The sequence below is a fragment of the Dipodomys ordii genome, unplaced genomic scaffold (genome assembly GCF_000151885.1).
Source record: "Dipodomys ordii isolate 6190 unplaced genomic scaffold, Dord_2.0 Scaffold160, whole genome shotgun sequence".
Taxonomy (NCBI): domain Eukaryota; kingdom Metazoa; phylum Chordata; class Mammalia; order Rodentia; family Heteromyidae; genus Dipodomys; species Dipodomys ordii.
The window spans coordinates 2,328,161-2,346,058 of record NW_012267376.1 but is presented as its reverse complement, the minus strand read 5'-3'; the positions used below and the strand labels follow the sequence as shown (position 1 = coordinate 2,346,058).

The 17,898-nt window shown below is 47.6% G+C and overlaps 1 protein-coding gene across 2 annotated transcripts in view; it reads left to right on the top strand.

Annotated features, from left to right (window-relative positions):
• Tns3 (tensin 3) overlaps positions 1-17,898 on the top strand; it is a 234,345-nt gene that overhangs the window by 96,441 nt on the left and 120,006 nt on the right. For both annotated transcript variants that reach the window (XM_013032977.1, XM_013032976.1), the window contains 3 exons: positions 12,997-13,049; positions 14,883-15,054; positions 17,166-17,216. In XM_013032977.1, coding sequence (XP_012888431.1) covers positions 12,997-13,049; positions 14,883-15,054; positions 17,166-17,216 — 276 coding nt within the window. The remainder of the gene's footprint in view (positions 1-12,996; positions 13,050-14,882; positions 15,055-17,165; positions 17,217-17,898) is intronic.

Genomic DNA, 17,898 nt, shown 5'->3' with positions numbered 1-17,898 from the left:
CGATCCTCAGATCTCAGCCTCCTGAGTAGCTAGGATTACAGGCGTGAGCCACCAGCGCCCGGCAACCTAAGTTCTTTTAACAGGCAGAAAAGAGGAAAAGAGGGACCCCTTTGCTTTCTGGGTAGTTTATATGCTCTGTGGTAACATGCCTGGTCTTAGAAATGACAAGACTTCTCTCAAGGAAGAGTCTTGGTGATGAGATCCCAAAGTACATGCTACCACCAAGTGCTTATTCCCTGGATAGCTGTGAGGGTGTTGAAGGCTTTAAGCACTAGAATGCTCCTTCCCTGCCCCTAACATTATCATAAGAGTGGAATGTTGGAGCCCAGATGGTCCCTAGATACAGGGAGTTACTGGTTCAGCTAGACCATTACATGTCTCAGATGTTAAGTTACATTGAAACCGGGCACCAGTAGCTCATGCCTATAATCCTAGCTACTCAGGAGACTGAGATCTGAGGATCTTGATTCAAAGCCAACCCAGACAAGAAAGTCTATGAGACTTGTTACTCCTAATTAACCAGTAACAAACAAATAAACAAACAAGAAAGCCAGAAGTGGAACTGTGGCTCAAATGGTAGAGTGCTAGCTTTGAGGAAAAAAAAAAAAGCTATGGGGTCACACTCAGGTCCTGAGTTCAAGCCCCAGGAGTTATAGAGCATGCAAACAAGAAACATAGCATAAGAGAATGGTATGGTGTGGATGTGTGATACAACATTGCTTCTAAATACAAATGCGCAGAATAAAGTCAGAGTTACACACCTGGTGTGGTTCGGCAGAGTGTCTTGGTATGGGGAGCAGTGGACCAACTCTGTTTCAGTTTCATTTCCTAAGTTTCCTATGAGAAAATAACATGTATATCATAGGAAAGAAAACAGAGGACTGTTCGTTTTTTTATAAGCCTTTGTGAGCTGGGCGCCAGTGGCTCATGCCTGTAAATCCTAGCTACTCAGGAGGCTGAGATCTGAGGATCGTGGTTCAAAGCCAGCATGGGCAGGAAAGTCCCTGAAACTCTTTATTTCTAATAAACCACCAGAAAACCGGAAGTGGTGCTGTGACTCAAGTGGTAGAGTGCTAACCTTGAGCTGAAGAGCTGAGGGACAGTGCTCAGGCCCAGAGTTCAAGCCCAATGACCCACCAAAAAGAAACACAAAATAACAAAGCCTTTGTGGATCTTTTACAGCTGGCCCTTGTTGAGCACGGGGCTGGCTAGAGAGGGCTTCTGCCTCCCTCCAGAGCAGTGGGTGGGCGCCTGCAGGAAGGACTAGGGTGACCACTGGTCCCCTGCAGAAGGTCATACTTTGCAATTCACCCGGCCTGCTCTGACTCTGTAACTCCAGGAAGGCTGACTTGATCTTATTTGTTTGCTTATTTATTTATGGCAGTACTTGGGCTTGAATGCAGAGCCTGGGTACTGTCCATTACTTTTTTTCCCTCTTTGCCACTTGAACCACACCTACACTTCTGGCTTTTTAGTGGTTAATTGGAAGTAAATGTCTTGAAGACTGTCTTAGACTAGGTTCCAACCATGATCCTCAGGTCTCATCCTCCTGAGTAGCTAGGATTACAGGTGTGTTTCACTGGCACCTGGCTTTCTCTTATTTTATTATTGCTTTCGGAACAAGTTTATATTGGGCTCTCTGACAGTAGAAAAATGAAAACAAAACAAAACAAAAAATCCGCCAACCTAGTCACTGCTGTTCTATCCTTGGTCTTAACTCTTCAGAGGACGCAGCTGTCCCTGTGGCTTAAGGCACCTTGAGGTGCCTAGCTGGTTGGGCTGCCCCCATGCAAAGCTGCAGGTGGCTTTGCTGTTTCATGCATGTGTCATCCAGGGCAGCTGTGGCTTCTCCTGATTCATCAGGGAACTTTGTTCCCTAAAAAAAAGGAGTGTTTCAGTAAAGAACTGATTTGGGGATTCTTTACTAGTATATGTGCAGTTTTGACATTATTTGGCCATGAGATTTATTTCACCCGTAACTTTTGAGGCTGATTTGAGAAGTTATATTTTTCTAGATGAGTATCAGTGTTCTATGGATCTAAAACTCCATGGTCTTCTCAAAGACCCTTGCTTGGCTCTTCTTTGTCAGGGGACAGTGTAGACAAGAATTGCATTCAAAGGTCCCAGGGCACAGAACAAGGCACTAGTCAGAAAAACCAGCAGGAGGCTTCAGGGCAAGAATGTCTGTGTACCCAGGGCTAGGAGCAAGGGCATGGCATTCCCAGGACCGCTGTGGGTTGGGGTTTCTCTCTCTCTCTCTCTCTTTGTCTCAGAAAGGACGTGGGGTGAACAGAGCTGTTCCTGGCTGAGACCTGAGAGGCCGAGCTAGTATTTACGCCCTGGTTTCATCCCATTTACGTCCTGGTTTCATCCCTGCAGCGTTTCTCCCATTCCTCCCCTCTGGCTTTTCCTTGAAATGATGGCCTGGGGACAGATGGGTCAGGGTGGGGATCTGTAGTAGCTGACACATCTTAACAGTGCAACTCATTTGAAGTTCCACAGAGCGAAGGAAACCATTCTCGGGGTTTTGTTTTTGTAGCAGGACAGGGACTTGAGCTTGGGGCCTGGGTGCTGTTTCTTAGCTTTCTGTTCAAGGTTAGCATTCTATCTCCTGGCTCCCCCCCCCCTCCCCCCGTGAATTGGAGAAAAGAATCTCATGGGCTTTCCTGCTTTGTTTTGAATTTTGATCTTCAGATCTTGGCCTCCTAAGTAACTAGTATTGTAGGCCTGAGCCACTGGCATTCAGAGCTTGAGTAGCTGAAAACTTAGGATGGTGAATGGACTTCTGGAAACTTGTTTTGCAGAAGCGGTAAATAAATTATTGGAGAGTGGGGAAAGCAGCAGTTATAAACTAGAGATCATGGCCAGCACTGGCAAAAAAAAAAAAAGTTGGCAGGACCTCCTCTTAGCCAATAAGCTGTCCTGTTACATCATGCAGACTCTCTTCTCTCCCCCCAGCAAGACTCTTATCTCAGCTAGTAAGCTGCTCTGATACACCATGCAACTAGTCTCCACGTCTACTTGCTGGAGACTACTGTTTTCATCCATGGTGGCCACCTGCACTCTGCCTGAAGATGGGTCTCCAGGCACTCTGCAGGGCCATTGCTAGGATGTTGAAGGACTCAGCGTAGGTGGCCACCTCTGCCACCAGAGTGTTCAGATTATAGCACTGTGAGGAACGTTCTCTTCCTTCTGGAGTGGGTCATTCACTGTGGGTGACAGTCCGCCTCAGGTTTATCTGTGCTGTGAGGATGCTTTGCTGTTTTTTTTTTTTTCCTTTCCTCATTGACGTATAATCATTATACCTATTCATGGGATACTGGTTGATGTTTCCACCCCTGTATACAGCTTGTAACCAACAAATCAGGGTAATTAGCCTTTCTCTGCCTCATCCATTCATCCTGTCTTTGTAGTGAGAACTTTTGAAACCTCCTCCCCAGCTGTTTTGAGATGTACACTTGGTTATTGTTAGCTAGCACTTACATCTGTTCCCATGTGCTTCTCTACCAGGCATTTGCGAGAGCCTGGATCTCCAGAACTCATTTTTTTTTGGGGGGGGAGGGGGTCCAGTTGTGGGGCCTGAACTCTGAGCCTGGGCGCTGTCCCTCAGCTCTTCAGCTCAAGGCTAGCGCTCTACCCCTTGAACCACAGCGCCACTTCGGGCTTTTATCTTTTTGCTTGTGTGGTGCTGAGGAGTCGAACCCAGGGCCTCAGGCCTGCAAGGCAAGCGCTCTCCCACTGAGCCACCTTCCCAGCACCTCATTTTTTGTCACCAGGTTGTCGTCAGGGTCCTGCCTGTTCACTCTGGTTACTGCCCTGGTGCTCATAGGTAAAGTGAAGGAGGCTAGGATGTAAGACGAGAACCTTCCCTCTGATGGGCTGGTGGCCACCCGGGGACCTCGGTTTTGGGCATTGAAGATGTCCTTCTTAGTGGGAATCAACCCATTGCACAGATGTGAAAAGTCATGCTCAGAGGAGTTGGTGTCCCCAATCTAATGCCATCATGACTGCGGAAGGAATTAACTGTCCTGTTTAGACTCCAAAACTATGGCTTTTTCTGCCCTGAAGTGGACAGTGGGGCATCTTGACCTTTCATTAGCTCAGGAAGGTAAAGCTATATTCCTGTGTTGCAGGTGCCTTCAAATGCCCAGAGATGGGTTAGGGGCCAAACAAGCTCTCCCCTCCTCTTCTCTCTCCTCCTCTCTTCTCTTGGGGGGGGGGCCTCTCATTTGGCTTTTCTGCTAAGGCTAGCACTCTACCACTTGAGCCACAGCTTCACTTTTAGTTTTTTTGCTGGTTAGTTGGAGATAAGAATCTGTTGGGTTTATCTGCCCAGACTGGCTTTGAACCATGATCCTCAGATCTCAGCCTTCTGAGTAGTTTGGATTACAGATGTGAACCACTGGTGCTCCCTTGCACCTTTTTTTTTTTTTTGGCAGATCCTTGGGCTTTTACTCAGGGCCTGGGCACTGTTCCTGAGCCTCTTTGTGCTCAAGGCTAACACTCTACCCCTTGAGCCACAGTGCCACTTCCAGCTTTTTCTGAGTGGTTTATTGGAAATAAGAGTCTCATGGACTTTCCTGCATAGGCTGGCTTTTTACCACGACCCTCAGATCTCAGCCTCCTAAGTAGCTAGGATTATAGCCACCAGTGCCTGGCTTTCCATCTCTTTTTAGGTGAATACATGCTTTTGTATGAAATAATAAAATGAGAAGAACAGCACTGTATGTAAGGTCCATCATCAAATGAGTATGTACACACCCACCTCACTGTGAATTGAAGACCTGTCATAAGGAAGCTGCTTTTGAGCTTGGTTGGTCTGACAGCTGGTGACCAGGATGAGCTGGAGGATTGGTGCCCTTCCTCCCAGCCCTGAGTGCCAGGTGACAGCTAAGCCTTACCTCCCTCAGGTGAGTGTCCTTAACGTCCTAGCTATCACCAAGCTCTGTCGCCCTCAGCCACAATCTCCCTTTTATGTTTTGGCCTGGAGGCCAGTCAGAACCGGTTGAGCACTAATTTCCTTCAGTACCAAGATTTTACCACACAGACCTTTCTTTCTTTTCTGGTCTAACCAGCTTGTCTTTGACCTTGGTTCTGTCTACTTGTTCACTGGTTTGTTTTTATTTTACTATTTTTGCTTAATTATATTTGTCATCATTGGGAAAGTCCTCTCAAATTCAGCTTGGTATGAGATACAGTCAAGGAATGGAAAGTAGATGAGAGATGAGGAGGGTGGCAGGGGCGCTGGCAGGAGGCATTGTGTGTGGTTTAAGGGCACTGAAGCAAGTTCTTGCCCTCCCTGGAGCTCACAGCAGGTTTACTTTATTTTGTTAGTATTGTTCTCCCCCCTCCCTCCCCTCCCCCCACCCCTCCCTCACCTCTCCACCTCCTCACCCTCCTGTGCCCAGGACAAGCTGCATAGTCAAGCCCACTGTTTGTGCACCCCAGAGGGCGGATCTCCCGGTGGCCAGGTCTGGGCTGTTCCCCAGGACAGGGGCTCAGCTTCCGGGTCAGAAAGGTTCTCTTTGTCACTAGGCTCTTATTCTAGAAGCCCTGGGAGCCTGGCCCGCAGCCTTGCCTATGAGCAAACATGCCGGCTGGTCTGGTCTTGGCTGGGTGCACCTGCCTGCAACTCCGGCCTGTGGCTTTGAGCCTCTCACTCTTGCAGGGCTCCACCACCTGCCTGGCCACTCCATTTCCCTTCTGCTCTGAGTGGACTGTGAGTGTGACTATCAGCAGTAGGAGGAGCCAGCAGTGATGGCTTAGGACAAGGCCACTATGGAAGGAGAAGCAGCACCAGCCATGCTGCCCAGGCCCAGCGCAGTAAGTTCCCTGCCCCTGGCTGTCTCCCTAAGGGTGGCCAGCCACACTGCCACCCACCGTTGCTGATGGCTCCTTCCTGGGAAGTTTATTCTGTGCAAAGAGCAAAGGCGAGTCCCAGGTTTTCTTAAAAATATTCACACTGGGTCTTCTTCTTGGCCAGCCCTGGCCTGCCCTACCATATGGCTGTAACCTAGTGAGGACTTTAGGACAGAGGGGGACAGGACCCCGGGAGAGTCAGCAGATGAGTCTCAGTCTGGGCATGACTTTCATTTTCATAGTTGAGCTCAGTGATAAAGTGGCATTATTCTGTTCTGTTCTGTTTTATGTGGCTATTCTATCATCATTGCTCGTGAGCAATTAAAGTACACAAAAAATCCTGATTGACAATTCTGATAATTTATGTCTTGGGTTTTCATTCTTTTTTGTTTTTTACTTTTTTTTTGTCAGTTGTGGGGCCTGAACTCTGGGCCTGGGCACTGTCCCTGTGCTCTTCAGCTCAAGGCAAGTGCTCTATCACTTGAGCCACAGTACCAGTTCCTCTTTTTTGTTTTTAACAGTTTAAGTTGCAGTTTTTTCATGCCACCATCATTTTTTTCCCCACAATAATACAGTCATGGATATATAACCTACTTAGAGATAATTTTTAAGCCATCTGTTTAATGTCTTGATGGTAACTTACAAAGCACGAGTCAAGGAATTTGTAATAATTTGGGTTTTTTCCTTTTGAATTGTTATTAATTAAAACACAGTGGTTTGTAGTCATGTGCTGGTGGCTCACACCTATAATCCTAGTTACTCAGGAGGCTGAGATCTGAGGATTGTGTTGAACTACAATCAGCCAGCCTGAGCAGGAAAGTCCATGAGACTCTTTTATCTCCAATTAATCATGGAAAAATCCAGAGGTGGTGCTATGGTTCAAGTGGTAGAGCAAAAGGAAGTTCAGGGACAGAACCCAGGCCTGGAGTTCAAACTTCAGGGTTTTAATTCTTACGGGAGTTAACCGTTTTACAGGCTATGTGACTGCTAGGAAGCTACCTACTATCTATCTCTCTTATTCCTCCATCTGCAAAACAGTCAGTGTATTGGTGACAGTACCCAAAAGACTCATAACCCTAACAATTGGTAGGGAAAGTGCATATTAGAAGCCCAGCACTTGCCTGGTATACAGTGAGATGATGTGGTTCTGTACCTAATATTTACCCAGCACTTACCTACCAGCCAGGTGTGTGCTACACTCTTTGTATCTTTCCTTATTTAATCCTGCCAGTGGGGCCCTGTAAGGTGGGGCAAAGGGCCAGGCCCAGAGGATGCATCTCTATAGGATGGTGTCTCACTGTGGGTTGTGGCACTGTGCAGGATGGATGCTGGTGGTCACTCTGTGAATAGCAGCTTTTCTATCAGCCATGTATGAGGCAGCCCCAGGCTGAGGCAGCACTGGAGCATAGCCCTGGGAGCACCATGGCACCTCTAATCTAGGCAGAGGACCTTACCTGGGGACCGAAAAGACTCAGAGGCCAAACTTAGTTTCTGCCAACAAAGGGTGGGTTTGTTTCCATACCCTTCACTTTCCAGCCTGGATCTTCTCCCCTGTTTGTAACTTATGAAGGGTAGATAGGATTTTGCCTCTTTTATACTTTTTCTTTTCTTTCTTTTTTTCTTTGTGTGTATGTGTACCAGTATGAACTCAGGGTGTGGGTGCTATCCCTGAGCTTTTCTCCCTCCAGGCTTGACCACTTGAGTCGCAGATTCACTTCTGGCTTTTTGCTGCTTCATTGGAGGTAAAGAATCTCATGGACTTTTCTTCATGGGTTGGCTTTAAACCACGATCCTTAAATGTCAGCCTCTTAATTAGCTAGCTTTTACAGCCGTGAGCTGCCGGTGCCTGGCTGGAGTCTGCGTACTAATTTGTTTTTTTTTTTTTGGGTCCGGTCATGGGGCCTGAACTCTGGGCTTGAGTACTGTCCCTAAGCTCTTCAGCTCAAGGCTAGTGCACTACCACTTGAGCCACAGCGCCACTTCCGGCTTTTTTGTTTTTGCTTATGTGGTGCTGAGGAATCGAACCCAGGGCCTTGAGCATGCAAGGCAAGCGCTCTACCACTGAGCCACTTTCCCAGCCCTGCGCACTAATTTGGAAGCCCATGGGGCTGCCACATCACTTTTGCTGTGTTTCCTCCAAATTGTAAAATCCTTAGCAAGGACTGGGTATGAATGACTTCCTAAAATATTAATGTTTAAATGAATAATTACCGTTGGTTAAATTCTTTGTTCTTTGCATCTTAGCTGAATTGTGCATTCTTGGGGGTGGAGGGAAGGCTGTCTGAGCCACTGGTGTAAGTTTACCAGTGTTAGTATGGTGGTGGTGACTCTGGTCCACAGGGCCATGTGATCACACAGTGGGGGAGCCTCAGACTGTAGGGCCACTGGCTTGACAGGCTGGGAGCTGGAAAGGGTAGGCTTGGCAGGGCTGTGGTTTGCAGGGTTGACCTTCACCGTGGAGTTAGCCTCCTCCCATCCCCCTCCCTTTCTCCAGGTACATGTGGAAAATGAAGGCTGTGATAAGTGTTTGCCAAGCAGGGTGCAGGTAAGGAAGGTGTGGGCCGGTGGAGGCTGGCAGGGCACTGGGCTGCCTGTGGATTTTCCTCCTGACCTAGCAAGGCCCTGGGGCTCCCTTCTCCTGGGAGCACTGTTGAGGACGCTGGGCAGCTTATGGGTTCAGGAAGGTCAGCCTGGCCTTAGGAAGGCCTCTGCGGACCTTTTTGTCTGAGCGCCCTAGGAAGCGAACTTGACATGCAGATCTGCAAGACTGGTGTCTCTAAGTAGGGACTTCCCAAGGTCATGGTCAGAATTGGGGACACTTCAGTACATGTTAGCATGTCACCCTCTGGAAGCTGAGCAATGTATTGTGTGCTAGATAAATGCATCTCAAATCTAGGTCTAGTCCTTCCTATCCAATAGTGTCATCAAGCAGGTTGCTTCAGAAACTGCTGGCAACCATCCCCAGGCAACAGGGAGCTAAGACTCCATTCTTGTCATTTCAGCCTATGTTAGAGCTTCCTCAAGGAATGTCAGAGCCCTGCCCTGACCCCAGGAAAGTGATGCCACCTCAGTGACACCCCCGAGTGATTCAGAGGAATGGCTCTGCACACAAGACTAAAGAAGTGGGTGTAGAAAAGATGGGTTGGTTGGCACAATTTTTCTCTCCTCTTTGGCATAGGGCTGGACTGTCCCTCAGTGAAGGGCTCTACTCTGTCTGAGGGTTCGTGGAGCTGAGATAGGCCCTCCAGGATTGGCTAGTGAGCCTTGGGGGCTCTAGGATGGTCAGCTTTGCTGTGTGGTTTTAGGCATAGTGTGCACCAGGTCTGACCTTTGACCCAGGGGTGCTGCTGTCTGCATCAGAGGATTTAGGCTGGTCCACGACTTGGGGAGGCCTGGGCTGTGCCTTGAGAGGAAGCTGAGTGACCCGCACTTGCTGGGCTGGGGCTGTGGATTCGCATGGGCACGCAACTCTCTGTGATCCTCAAAGATGGCCTTGAGGAGTGCTGGGATTTGCTTCAGATTTTTTCTTGTTTGTTTTTGTGGTGGGGGTACTGGGGCTGGAGCTCAGGGATTGGGCTCCATCCCTTAACTTTTTCACTCAAAGCTGGCACTCTACCACTTGATCCACAACCTCACTTGCAGCTCTGTAGTGGTTAACTGGAGATAAGAGTCTCATATGACTTTTCTGCCTGGGCTGACTTTGAACCTTGATCCCCAGATTTCAGCCTCCTGAGTAGCTAGGATTACAGGCGTGAGTCACTGATAGTTGGTTGGCTTTCTCTTTAGTCCTAAGTGGGCTGAGTCTCTTCTTTCTGTGCTCATTCCTTTATAGAGAAGTTATATGTGGCCTTCCTTTGGGCAGTGTCAGAGAGGAGATGAGCTCCCATGGACTCTGGCAGGCCACCTACATGAAGTTAAACTCTTTCTGACTTTGTACCAGTCAGGCTTAGACTTCTAGTGGTGATAGCTGAGTATTTCTTCCTTTTGGCTCTTACCTTGGAAATTATGTTGTTCCTGATTCAGTTTGTATGCCATTCAGATTTGGCATACACACCCTCTATTAGACTGTGTAGTGTGACGCTGAATTCAGAGGATATTGGAACAGGACAGACTTTGTCTCTGTCTGACCTATCTCCTCACCTTTTTTTTTTTTTTTTTCTGATCCTGGGGCTTGAACTCAGGGCCTGGGTAATGTCCCTGAACCTCTTTGTGCTCAAGGCTAGCACTCTACCACTTGAACCACAGCACCACTTCTGTTTTCTGAGTAGTTTATTGGTGATAAGAGTCTCATGGACTTTCCTGCCTGGGCTGGCTTTGAACTGCCATCCTCAGATCTCAGCTTCCTGAGTAGCTAGGATTACAGTAGTGAGTCACTGATGACCGGATTCTCCTCACTTTTAAGCTAAGAAACAAGCCCTGTATTTCCTCATGGTCCCGTGACCCTCCTGCTTCCAGAGACCTTCAAGGGAGAGTGCCCCCTGTCACACCGTTGCCCCTGCCATGCTGGCACTGGAACTCGACAGTCACAGTGTCTGTGCAGATGTCACCTTGGTGTGAGGGGCTGGGTGAGAATAAAGTTTGACCAATGAGCTGTTACAATGATTGTTGGTAAGTTCTATGAAAGTAAAACTGCATGCATGATGTAAACCCTGAAACTATTAGATATTGGAAGAAATTGAAAAAGAGTGTCAGTCTATTTTCTGATGGACAATGAGTATTGGTCCATTTTTCTTTTGCTCAGTACAGCTGACTGAGACTCTTGGTAAGGTGAGAGTTGTATTAGGAATGATTCTGCTTTGATGTTTAGCCTTACCAGTTCAGATAGATCATCTCAGCCAAAATAAGCCTCTGCTGCAATCACTTGTCTGCCCCCTCCTCTTCCTCCTTCTTTTCTGTTGTAGTTTGTGGTTTGGACCCACAGCTTCATATTTACCAGATAGGTGCTTTACCACTTGAGCCACACCCCAAGCCCTCTTGTTTGCTTACTTGGAGCTCATTTCTGTGCATTCATTTGGGCCTGTTGACTCTTACATTATCAAACAATAGTATAAAAGATAGTGTGTACTTAGCTTAAAATTCAGTGGATACATAGTAACTGTCAAACCCTTGCAAACAAGTACGGAGAATCCATGTTCCCTCCAAACTGCCTGCTTTATACAACTGGGAAGCTGATATTCATGAGGATGGTGGCTCAAGCACAAACATGAATGCAGTTTCGGAGCTGGAGAGGCAGATGTGGACTTGCGTGTGCTCTCACACATTCATGCATTCATCCTGCAGTTATGAAGGGAATCCCACAGGCCTGGTCTCCAGAAAGGCGATGACCGCCATCACCTGGTTAGCTGGAAACACAACATGGTCTGCTCCTACTCGGCCCTGGTGTCCAATACAGAGAAATTTAAGGAACTTTACTGTGCCTCACACCTGGGCCAGACAGACAGGGACAGAAGGTGGGAAAGGGCCCGGGGGTGGCATGGGGACAGTGGTCCAGAAGTGTGGCTAGATCACAGCTGCAGAGAAGATGGGGGTGTTCAGGTCATTGGGTCTCTCTGCCCCCCTTTTTCTCTCCTGTTCTGTAGCATGGCAGTTTGAACACCCTCAGAAAATTATGCCAAAGGGTCTAGAAAACGGAAGTATGTTAAAGAATACACACACACACACACACACACACACACACACACACACACACACACGTGCGCGTGCGTGCGTGCCAAATTTCAGTAACTTTGGATTGCAAATGTAGATATATTTAATGTTCAAACAAAATATTCAGTCTGATAAAATAATTGTTTGGAAATGGAAAAAATATTTTGGATGTTTATGTGAGTGCTGTCCCCTCACCCCGTGTGTGTGTGTGTGTGTGTGTGTGTGTGTGTGTGTGTGTGTGTACATGTGCACGCACGCATACGCCAGTCCCAGGGCTTGAGCTCAGGGCCTGGATGCTGTTCCTGTGCTTTTGTACTCAAGGCTAGTGCACTACCACTTGACCCACAGCTCCACTTCTGGCTTTTTGGTGGTTAGTAAGATTCTCATGGGCTTTTTTTGCCCAGGAATGGCTTTGAACTGCAATCCTCAAATCTCAGCCTCTTGAGCAGCTAGGATTACGAGCATGAGCCTGTAATATCATTTTGAAGTTTGCTAGTTTAAGTCTGGAGGGACCTGAGGATCTGTCTGGCACAGCTTTGAGGGCACAGGCAGGGTGGGCAGAGGTCAGCATGGGTTCAGAGGTCAGGTGGTAGAATGTGAGGCAGAAGGACTTCCTTGACCAGGTTTGGCCAGTGGTAGCTGTGGACTTCTGGTGTGGGGCAGAGCTCCAATGATCCTGGGAAACATCCCAGCAAGCCCCCTGGGACAGCACTGGCTCAGACACTGGCTCATCTGGAAGGGAGGGATCCTGGTGAGGAACAGCAGGGCTCACACCTGGAGAAGGAGTAAGGAGAATGGTCAGGTGACTTCTCCTTGATGTACAGCACTGAGTGGGTGTATGGGAGACTCCAGGTGAGCCTCTTGAGGTTTTGGTGCTCATGTGAAGTTTGACCTTGGGAAGGTTTTAGGAAAACAACCATCTTGTTGGTCCCTGAATTTGCTGTGCAGTTTATTTTCTGTTCCGTGGGGCTCCCACGAGCACATCAGGGTGTGTATTGCTTCTGGGGTCTCTGTGGGCCAGTGCCAATGGACTGCAGACTGGACCAAGAGTGCTGTGACCTCTTGTCTGGCTCTGTTCCCCCTTGGTGTGGTTGCCTGATGAGAGCTGGAAGATGACTCCAGATCGTGGTGCCCTCACTCCCTCCCCCCCACTTTACCTTCCTCTGAGTAGCATCAGACATGGTTGTCACAGACGACCTGTGGGTGGCTCCCATGCAGGCTTTGGTAGCACTGAGCCTGTGCTTGTCCAGCCCTGGTGGGAGGGCGGCCTTGCTGTCTCCCATGGTGTTCTATCTTGCTGCTTGTGGGTGAGTTAGGTGATCTGACTTCCCCAGGTGATAAAGTTGGCCAGCAGTGACAATGTTTGACTTCCCATTGATGATTAAGCTGTGGAAACTGTCATCACGCCCCCCTGTCGTCACCCCTTTCCCTGTCCCCACCCCTTTCCCTGTCCCCGCAGGTGTCCTGTGATTTGTGTCTTGTTTTCTGCAGGTTCCTGGGAGTTCCACTCTGTCCTCAGCTCTCCGCTGTGATAAGCCTCCACGGTGAGTGCTCGTGGGTAACCATCTCCCCGGAGAGGGTAAGACCTGACCAGTGTGTCATTCCATGGTGATCTCTTCTTCCTCTTCCTCCTCCCCCTTTTCTTTTTCCCTCCTTCTTCCCCTGTGCCCCCTCCTCTTCTTTTTTCTTTTTCTTCCCTCTCCACCTCTTTCTCCTCTCCCCGTGCCTCAGGCTTCCCTCTTCCTTCTCCTCCCCTTCCTCCCTTTCCTCCCCTTCCTTCCGTTCTTCCTTCCTCCCTGCCTCCTTCTTTTATCTCAGTTCTGAGGTTTGAACTCAGGGCCTGGGCACTGTCCCTGAGCTTTTTCACTTAAGGCTTGATGCTCTACTATTTGAGCTTCAGCTCCACTCTTGACTTTTTGGTGGTTCATTGAAAGGTAAGTCTCACAGTCTTTCCTGCCTCAGCTGCCTCCTGAGTAGCTAGGATTACAGGTGTGAGCCATGGCACCGATTTCCATTTTCTTATTACCTGTGGTGTTTGGAGCTTGGATTCTGTACACACTGTGTCTGTGGATGGCTACATTGTAAAGTCTTAATGGTATGTGGGCTTCTGAGGAGGGTTCTAGAACCGGCTGGAGTGCATTGCTAGGATGACCCTTCCTCTCAGGTCTGGGGAGGAGCTTGCAGCCAGCACTCGAGTCCACATGAAAGTCCTCTAGATTGTCATGGCTGTGGGAGTGCACAGTATGGTATTCAATCAGTGTTCCAAAATACCCCAAGATTTATTTTGCTTTATTTTTGTGCCCGTCCTGGGGCTTGAACTCATAGGCACTGTCCTTGTTTGTGCTCAAGGCAATTGCTTTACCACTTGAACCATACCTCCATTCTGGCTTCTCTGGTGGTTAATTAAAGATAAGAATCTTTAAAGATTGGCTTTGACCTGTGATTCTCAGATCTCAGCCTCCTGAGTACCTAGGATGTGTGGTGAGCCACCGGTGCCTGGCTCAACTTGATTTTTTTTTTTTTTAATAATCAAAACTTTTTAAGATGAATGTCTGATAGATAAGGTGGGGAGAAGCATCTTAGGAGATGTTTGAACAAGTCAGCTGTAATAAACCAAATTTATGATGTTGAACACTTGGTGCTATTGATAACATCAAATTATACAATGAAGGTACTGTAGAGATTTTACTATGTTCTTATCTTGTAAAAATCAACAGAGAACTTCTTTTTTTATATTTGATGGTACTGAGATTTGAACTCAAGGATTTGTACTTGCTAGATTAAACACTCGATCATGTGAACCATGCCTCCATTCCTTTTCTTCATTGGTAGGGTCTTGATTTTTTTTTTTTTTCCCTCTGTGTGTGTGTGCTGGTCTTCAGGTTTGAACTCAGGGTCTGGGCACTGTCTTTGAGCTTTTTTGCTCAAGGCTGGTGCTCTTATCATTTGATCCACACCTCCACTTCTAGCTTTTTGCTGGTTAATTAGAGATAAGACAAATCCCTTAGACTTGTCTGCCTGGGTTGGCTTTGAACCAGGATCCTCAGATCCCAGCCTTGTAAGCTGGATTACAGATGTGAGCCACCTGCTCTTCATGCTCCTCCATCTCTCTTTGTCTCACACTTGGACACCTGCCCCAGTGCCTGCATCCTCCACCACTGCTCTGGTTCTTTGCTTACTCCATAGTAGCCAGTAGCTTATGTCACTCTGCAAGGAAGTTTTCATCCTGTGCTTTCCTGGGGGTAGAGGAAGTGTGGAAGATGCACAGAGCTGGATTCCAAGTATGCTGCAGGTTCTCCGTGAAAATCTGGGAGTGCAAATGCTCTTCTTCTTTCCCTTTTCCCCTTTGCTGACCGGCCGACCCTTCTCTCTTGCAGGCCTATGATCCTGAGCCCCACCATGGAGGACAGTCATGTGCTGGATCTTACCTACATCACAGAGCGCATCATCGCGGTGTCCTTCCCCTCCACCTGCTCTGAGGAGTCCTATCTACACAGCCTACAGGAGGTCACTCGCATGCTCAAGTCCAAGCATGGGGACAACTACCTGGTGAGTGGGCAGGGCTCACTCTAGCTCCAACATGGCATAGGTCACTCTGGGTAGTGATAGCCATTCCCTCCCTTCTTTTGTGTGTGGGTACTGGGATTTGAGCCATGGGCCTGGATACTGTATTTAGCTTTTTTGCTTAAGACTTTCCTGCAGGGTCTGGCTTCTAACCATGATCCTTAGCTCTCAGCTTCCTGAGTAGCTAGGATTAGCCTGGTTGATAGCTCAGTCTCTAAGCACAGGTGGTACATTTGGGTAGAATGTACAAGAACGGCTCCCCCCCCCCCCACGTGTGTTTCGTTCCCAGGGTTAGGAGCCCGTGCTGAGTCTCTTGTTTTTTTCTTGTGTGTTGTAATCACAGTTTGGATTACATTGCTGTTTCCTAGCAGTTTCTCTGAAGTTGCCGCTTCATCTGCCTCAAGTTAATCCCACCCTACCCAACAAGGCAGTTATTGTTACCTTATCTGTCTCCAGCTAATCCCACCCTACCCAACAAGGCAGTCATTGTCACCTTATCTGTTTTCCCAGTGACTAGACTGGAGCTGGAACATAATGGGATGCAGCCTCTCTCCAACCTCCTAGCAGCCGGCCTGGCGCAGCACTGCTTCCAGAAGTTTCCTCTGTAGGAGCATACTCAGACCCCTTCCTGTCCCTAGATTCTGCACCTTCTCTGCCCTAGGCTCATCCTAGCTATGGGGCTGGTTGTTGACTAGGGTAGTGGTGTTCAATCAATCCCCTAGAATGGCCACACTGCTCCTCAAGACTCCTTCCTCTCCAGGGCTGCCTTCACATTTGTTTGTTTATTTTATTTGGAGCCCTGACTGGGGCTTGAACTCAGGGCCTTCAGCTCTTGCTGGACTTCGTAGACGTAGGCTGGTGCTTTACAACTTGAGCCATGTCTTCACTCTTGGCTTTTTGCTAGTCTCTGGACTTCCCTGCCCTTGCCAGTTTTGAAATGTGATCCTCAGATCTGACCCTCCTGAGTAGCTAGGATGACAGGCAAGAGCCACTGGCACAAAGCTGTCACTGAGGTAGGCTCTGCAGGACTCCAGCCTTGACAAGCCACATCTGGACTGGCCAGGGCACCCCAAGGCTTCTCTTCAAGCCCCCACCTTTGCCATCCATATTAGATCATGTGAAGGACCAGGATCTGGGCACTGGACTGATCTGGGTGTATTTTCTTTTCATGTGGAGTTTGTCAGGAACAGAGCTCTCCTTCAGACTGACTGGGGCAGGGATCATTAGCTTGCTTTGGGGACAGGGCCTTTTTTGAAAACTGTACAGAAAGACGCCTGTGTGTGTCTTGTTGAGCCATTTCTTTTTCCATATATACTTGACAATTAGATTTTTTTCAACAAAACAGTCCCCACACCGCAGGCATTTAGGCAGGATTTCTTTGGTGATGTATCTTGTCACACTTTAGCGTCCTGGGACCCGGCTGTTTGACAGCTGTGGTTCTGGAAGCGTTTATTGAGTGGGCCCAAAAGACAGCAGAGGCCACGTGAAAAATGAGCTGGGTACCCTTGCAAGGCACACATGGCAGGACTCACAGGGTAGGCTGGCAAAGATTCTCCTCAAGATTTCCCACAGGCCCTATTTCTGGGGTGAGAGGGATGTTCAGTTCCTCTTTGAGGCTTTTTGCTTTCCTTGGTTATTTTAGTACAGATCTACACAGAGCTTGAGTGGAGGCTCTGGTCCGATCAGCAGCTCAGGCCTTGCTTTGTATGGGACTTACCCACATCTCAGAGGGACACCCTGTGCACCTTGGGGCACTTTATCCTGAACACGACCAGAAGTCTTGCTCAGTGGATAGATACTTTATTATAGTAGAATATTTGCAGTCATCACAATGAAACAAAAATAACAGATTTCTGATTTTGTTCTGCTTAACCAAAACAATATAGAATTCTTGTAGGATTTATATGGATTTATTGTGCCATACTTGTCTGTTACTTTTTTTTTTAATTGTTACAATGCATATATCTGTACATTACCTCCACCTTTCCCGAACCTCCCTGCCTTGAACGTAAACATATTTAAGATGCAGTTCTGATTCCTGTTTTGTCCCTGGGTATGGGTGATTGGTCTAAAAGCTTTCTTTCTCTCTTTTTTAGGTATTAAACCTTTCAGAAAAGAGATATGACCTTGCAAAACTTAACCCAAAGGTATGAATTTTACTCCTCTAAATCCTGAATTTGGTAGAATGTAAATGATAACCTGCTTTGCTTATGCAAAAGTGTTTTGTTAAAAGCTTTTGTGAAATGTGACCAAATAAGGAGTAATAGGAACTGTTCATACCCCCTTGTGCCTCCTTGTTTGTTTTTCTTTAAGTAACCTTATTTTAAGTTGGAATAATTATATAGTTTTCGGAAGCTCTGAAAATAATGGGGACCCCAGAGTACGCTTCATCCAGTTTCCCCCAGAGACAGCAGTTTTTAATGTGAAAATCTGGAATTTGTAAGGCTTCAAAACCAGAAACTTTGTGAGCTTCTGTAATGATGCTATGAGTGGAAAATCCCAACACCGTGAAGCTTGGTTTCCTACACAGACTTTTTTTTTTTTTCCTATTTGTTTTGCTTGATTTGGTTTTGCAGTACTGAGATTGAACCCTGGGCTTCCCACAATTGCTGCACCGCTCAGCTCTGGCTCTGGCCCTTCTATACCAACATGTTCCTTCGTTGGTTGGAACTCTCTCTCTTTTTTGTTTAATTTTTTTGTTGTTATTATAAAGGTGATATACAGAGGGGCTGTTCTTTCTTTCTTTCTTTCTTTCTTTCTTTCTTTCTTTCTTTCTTTCTTTCTTTCTTTCTTTCTTTCTTTCTTTCCCTCCCTCCCTCCCTCCCTCCC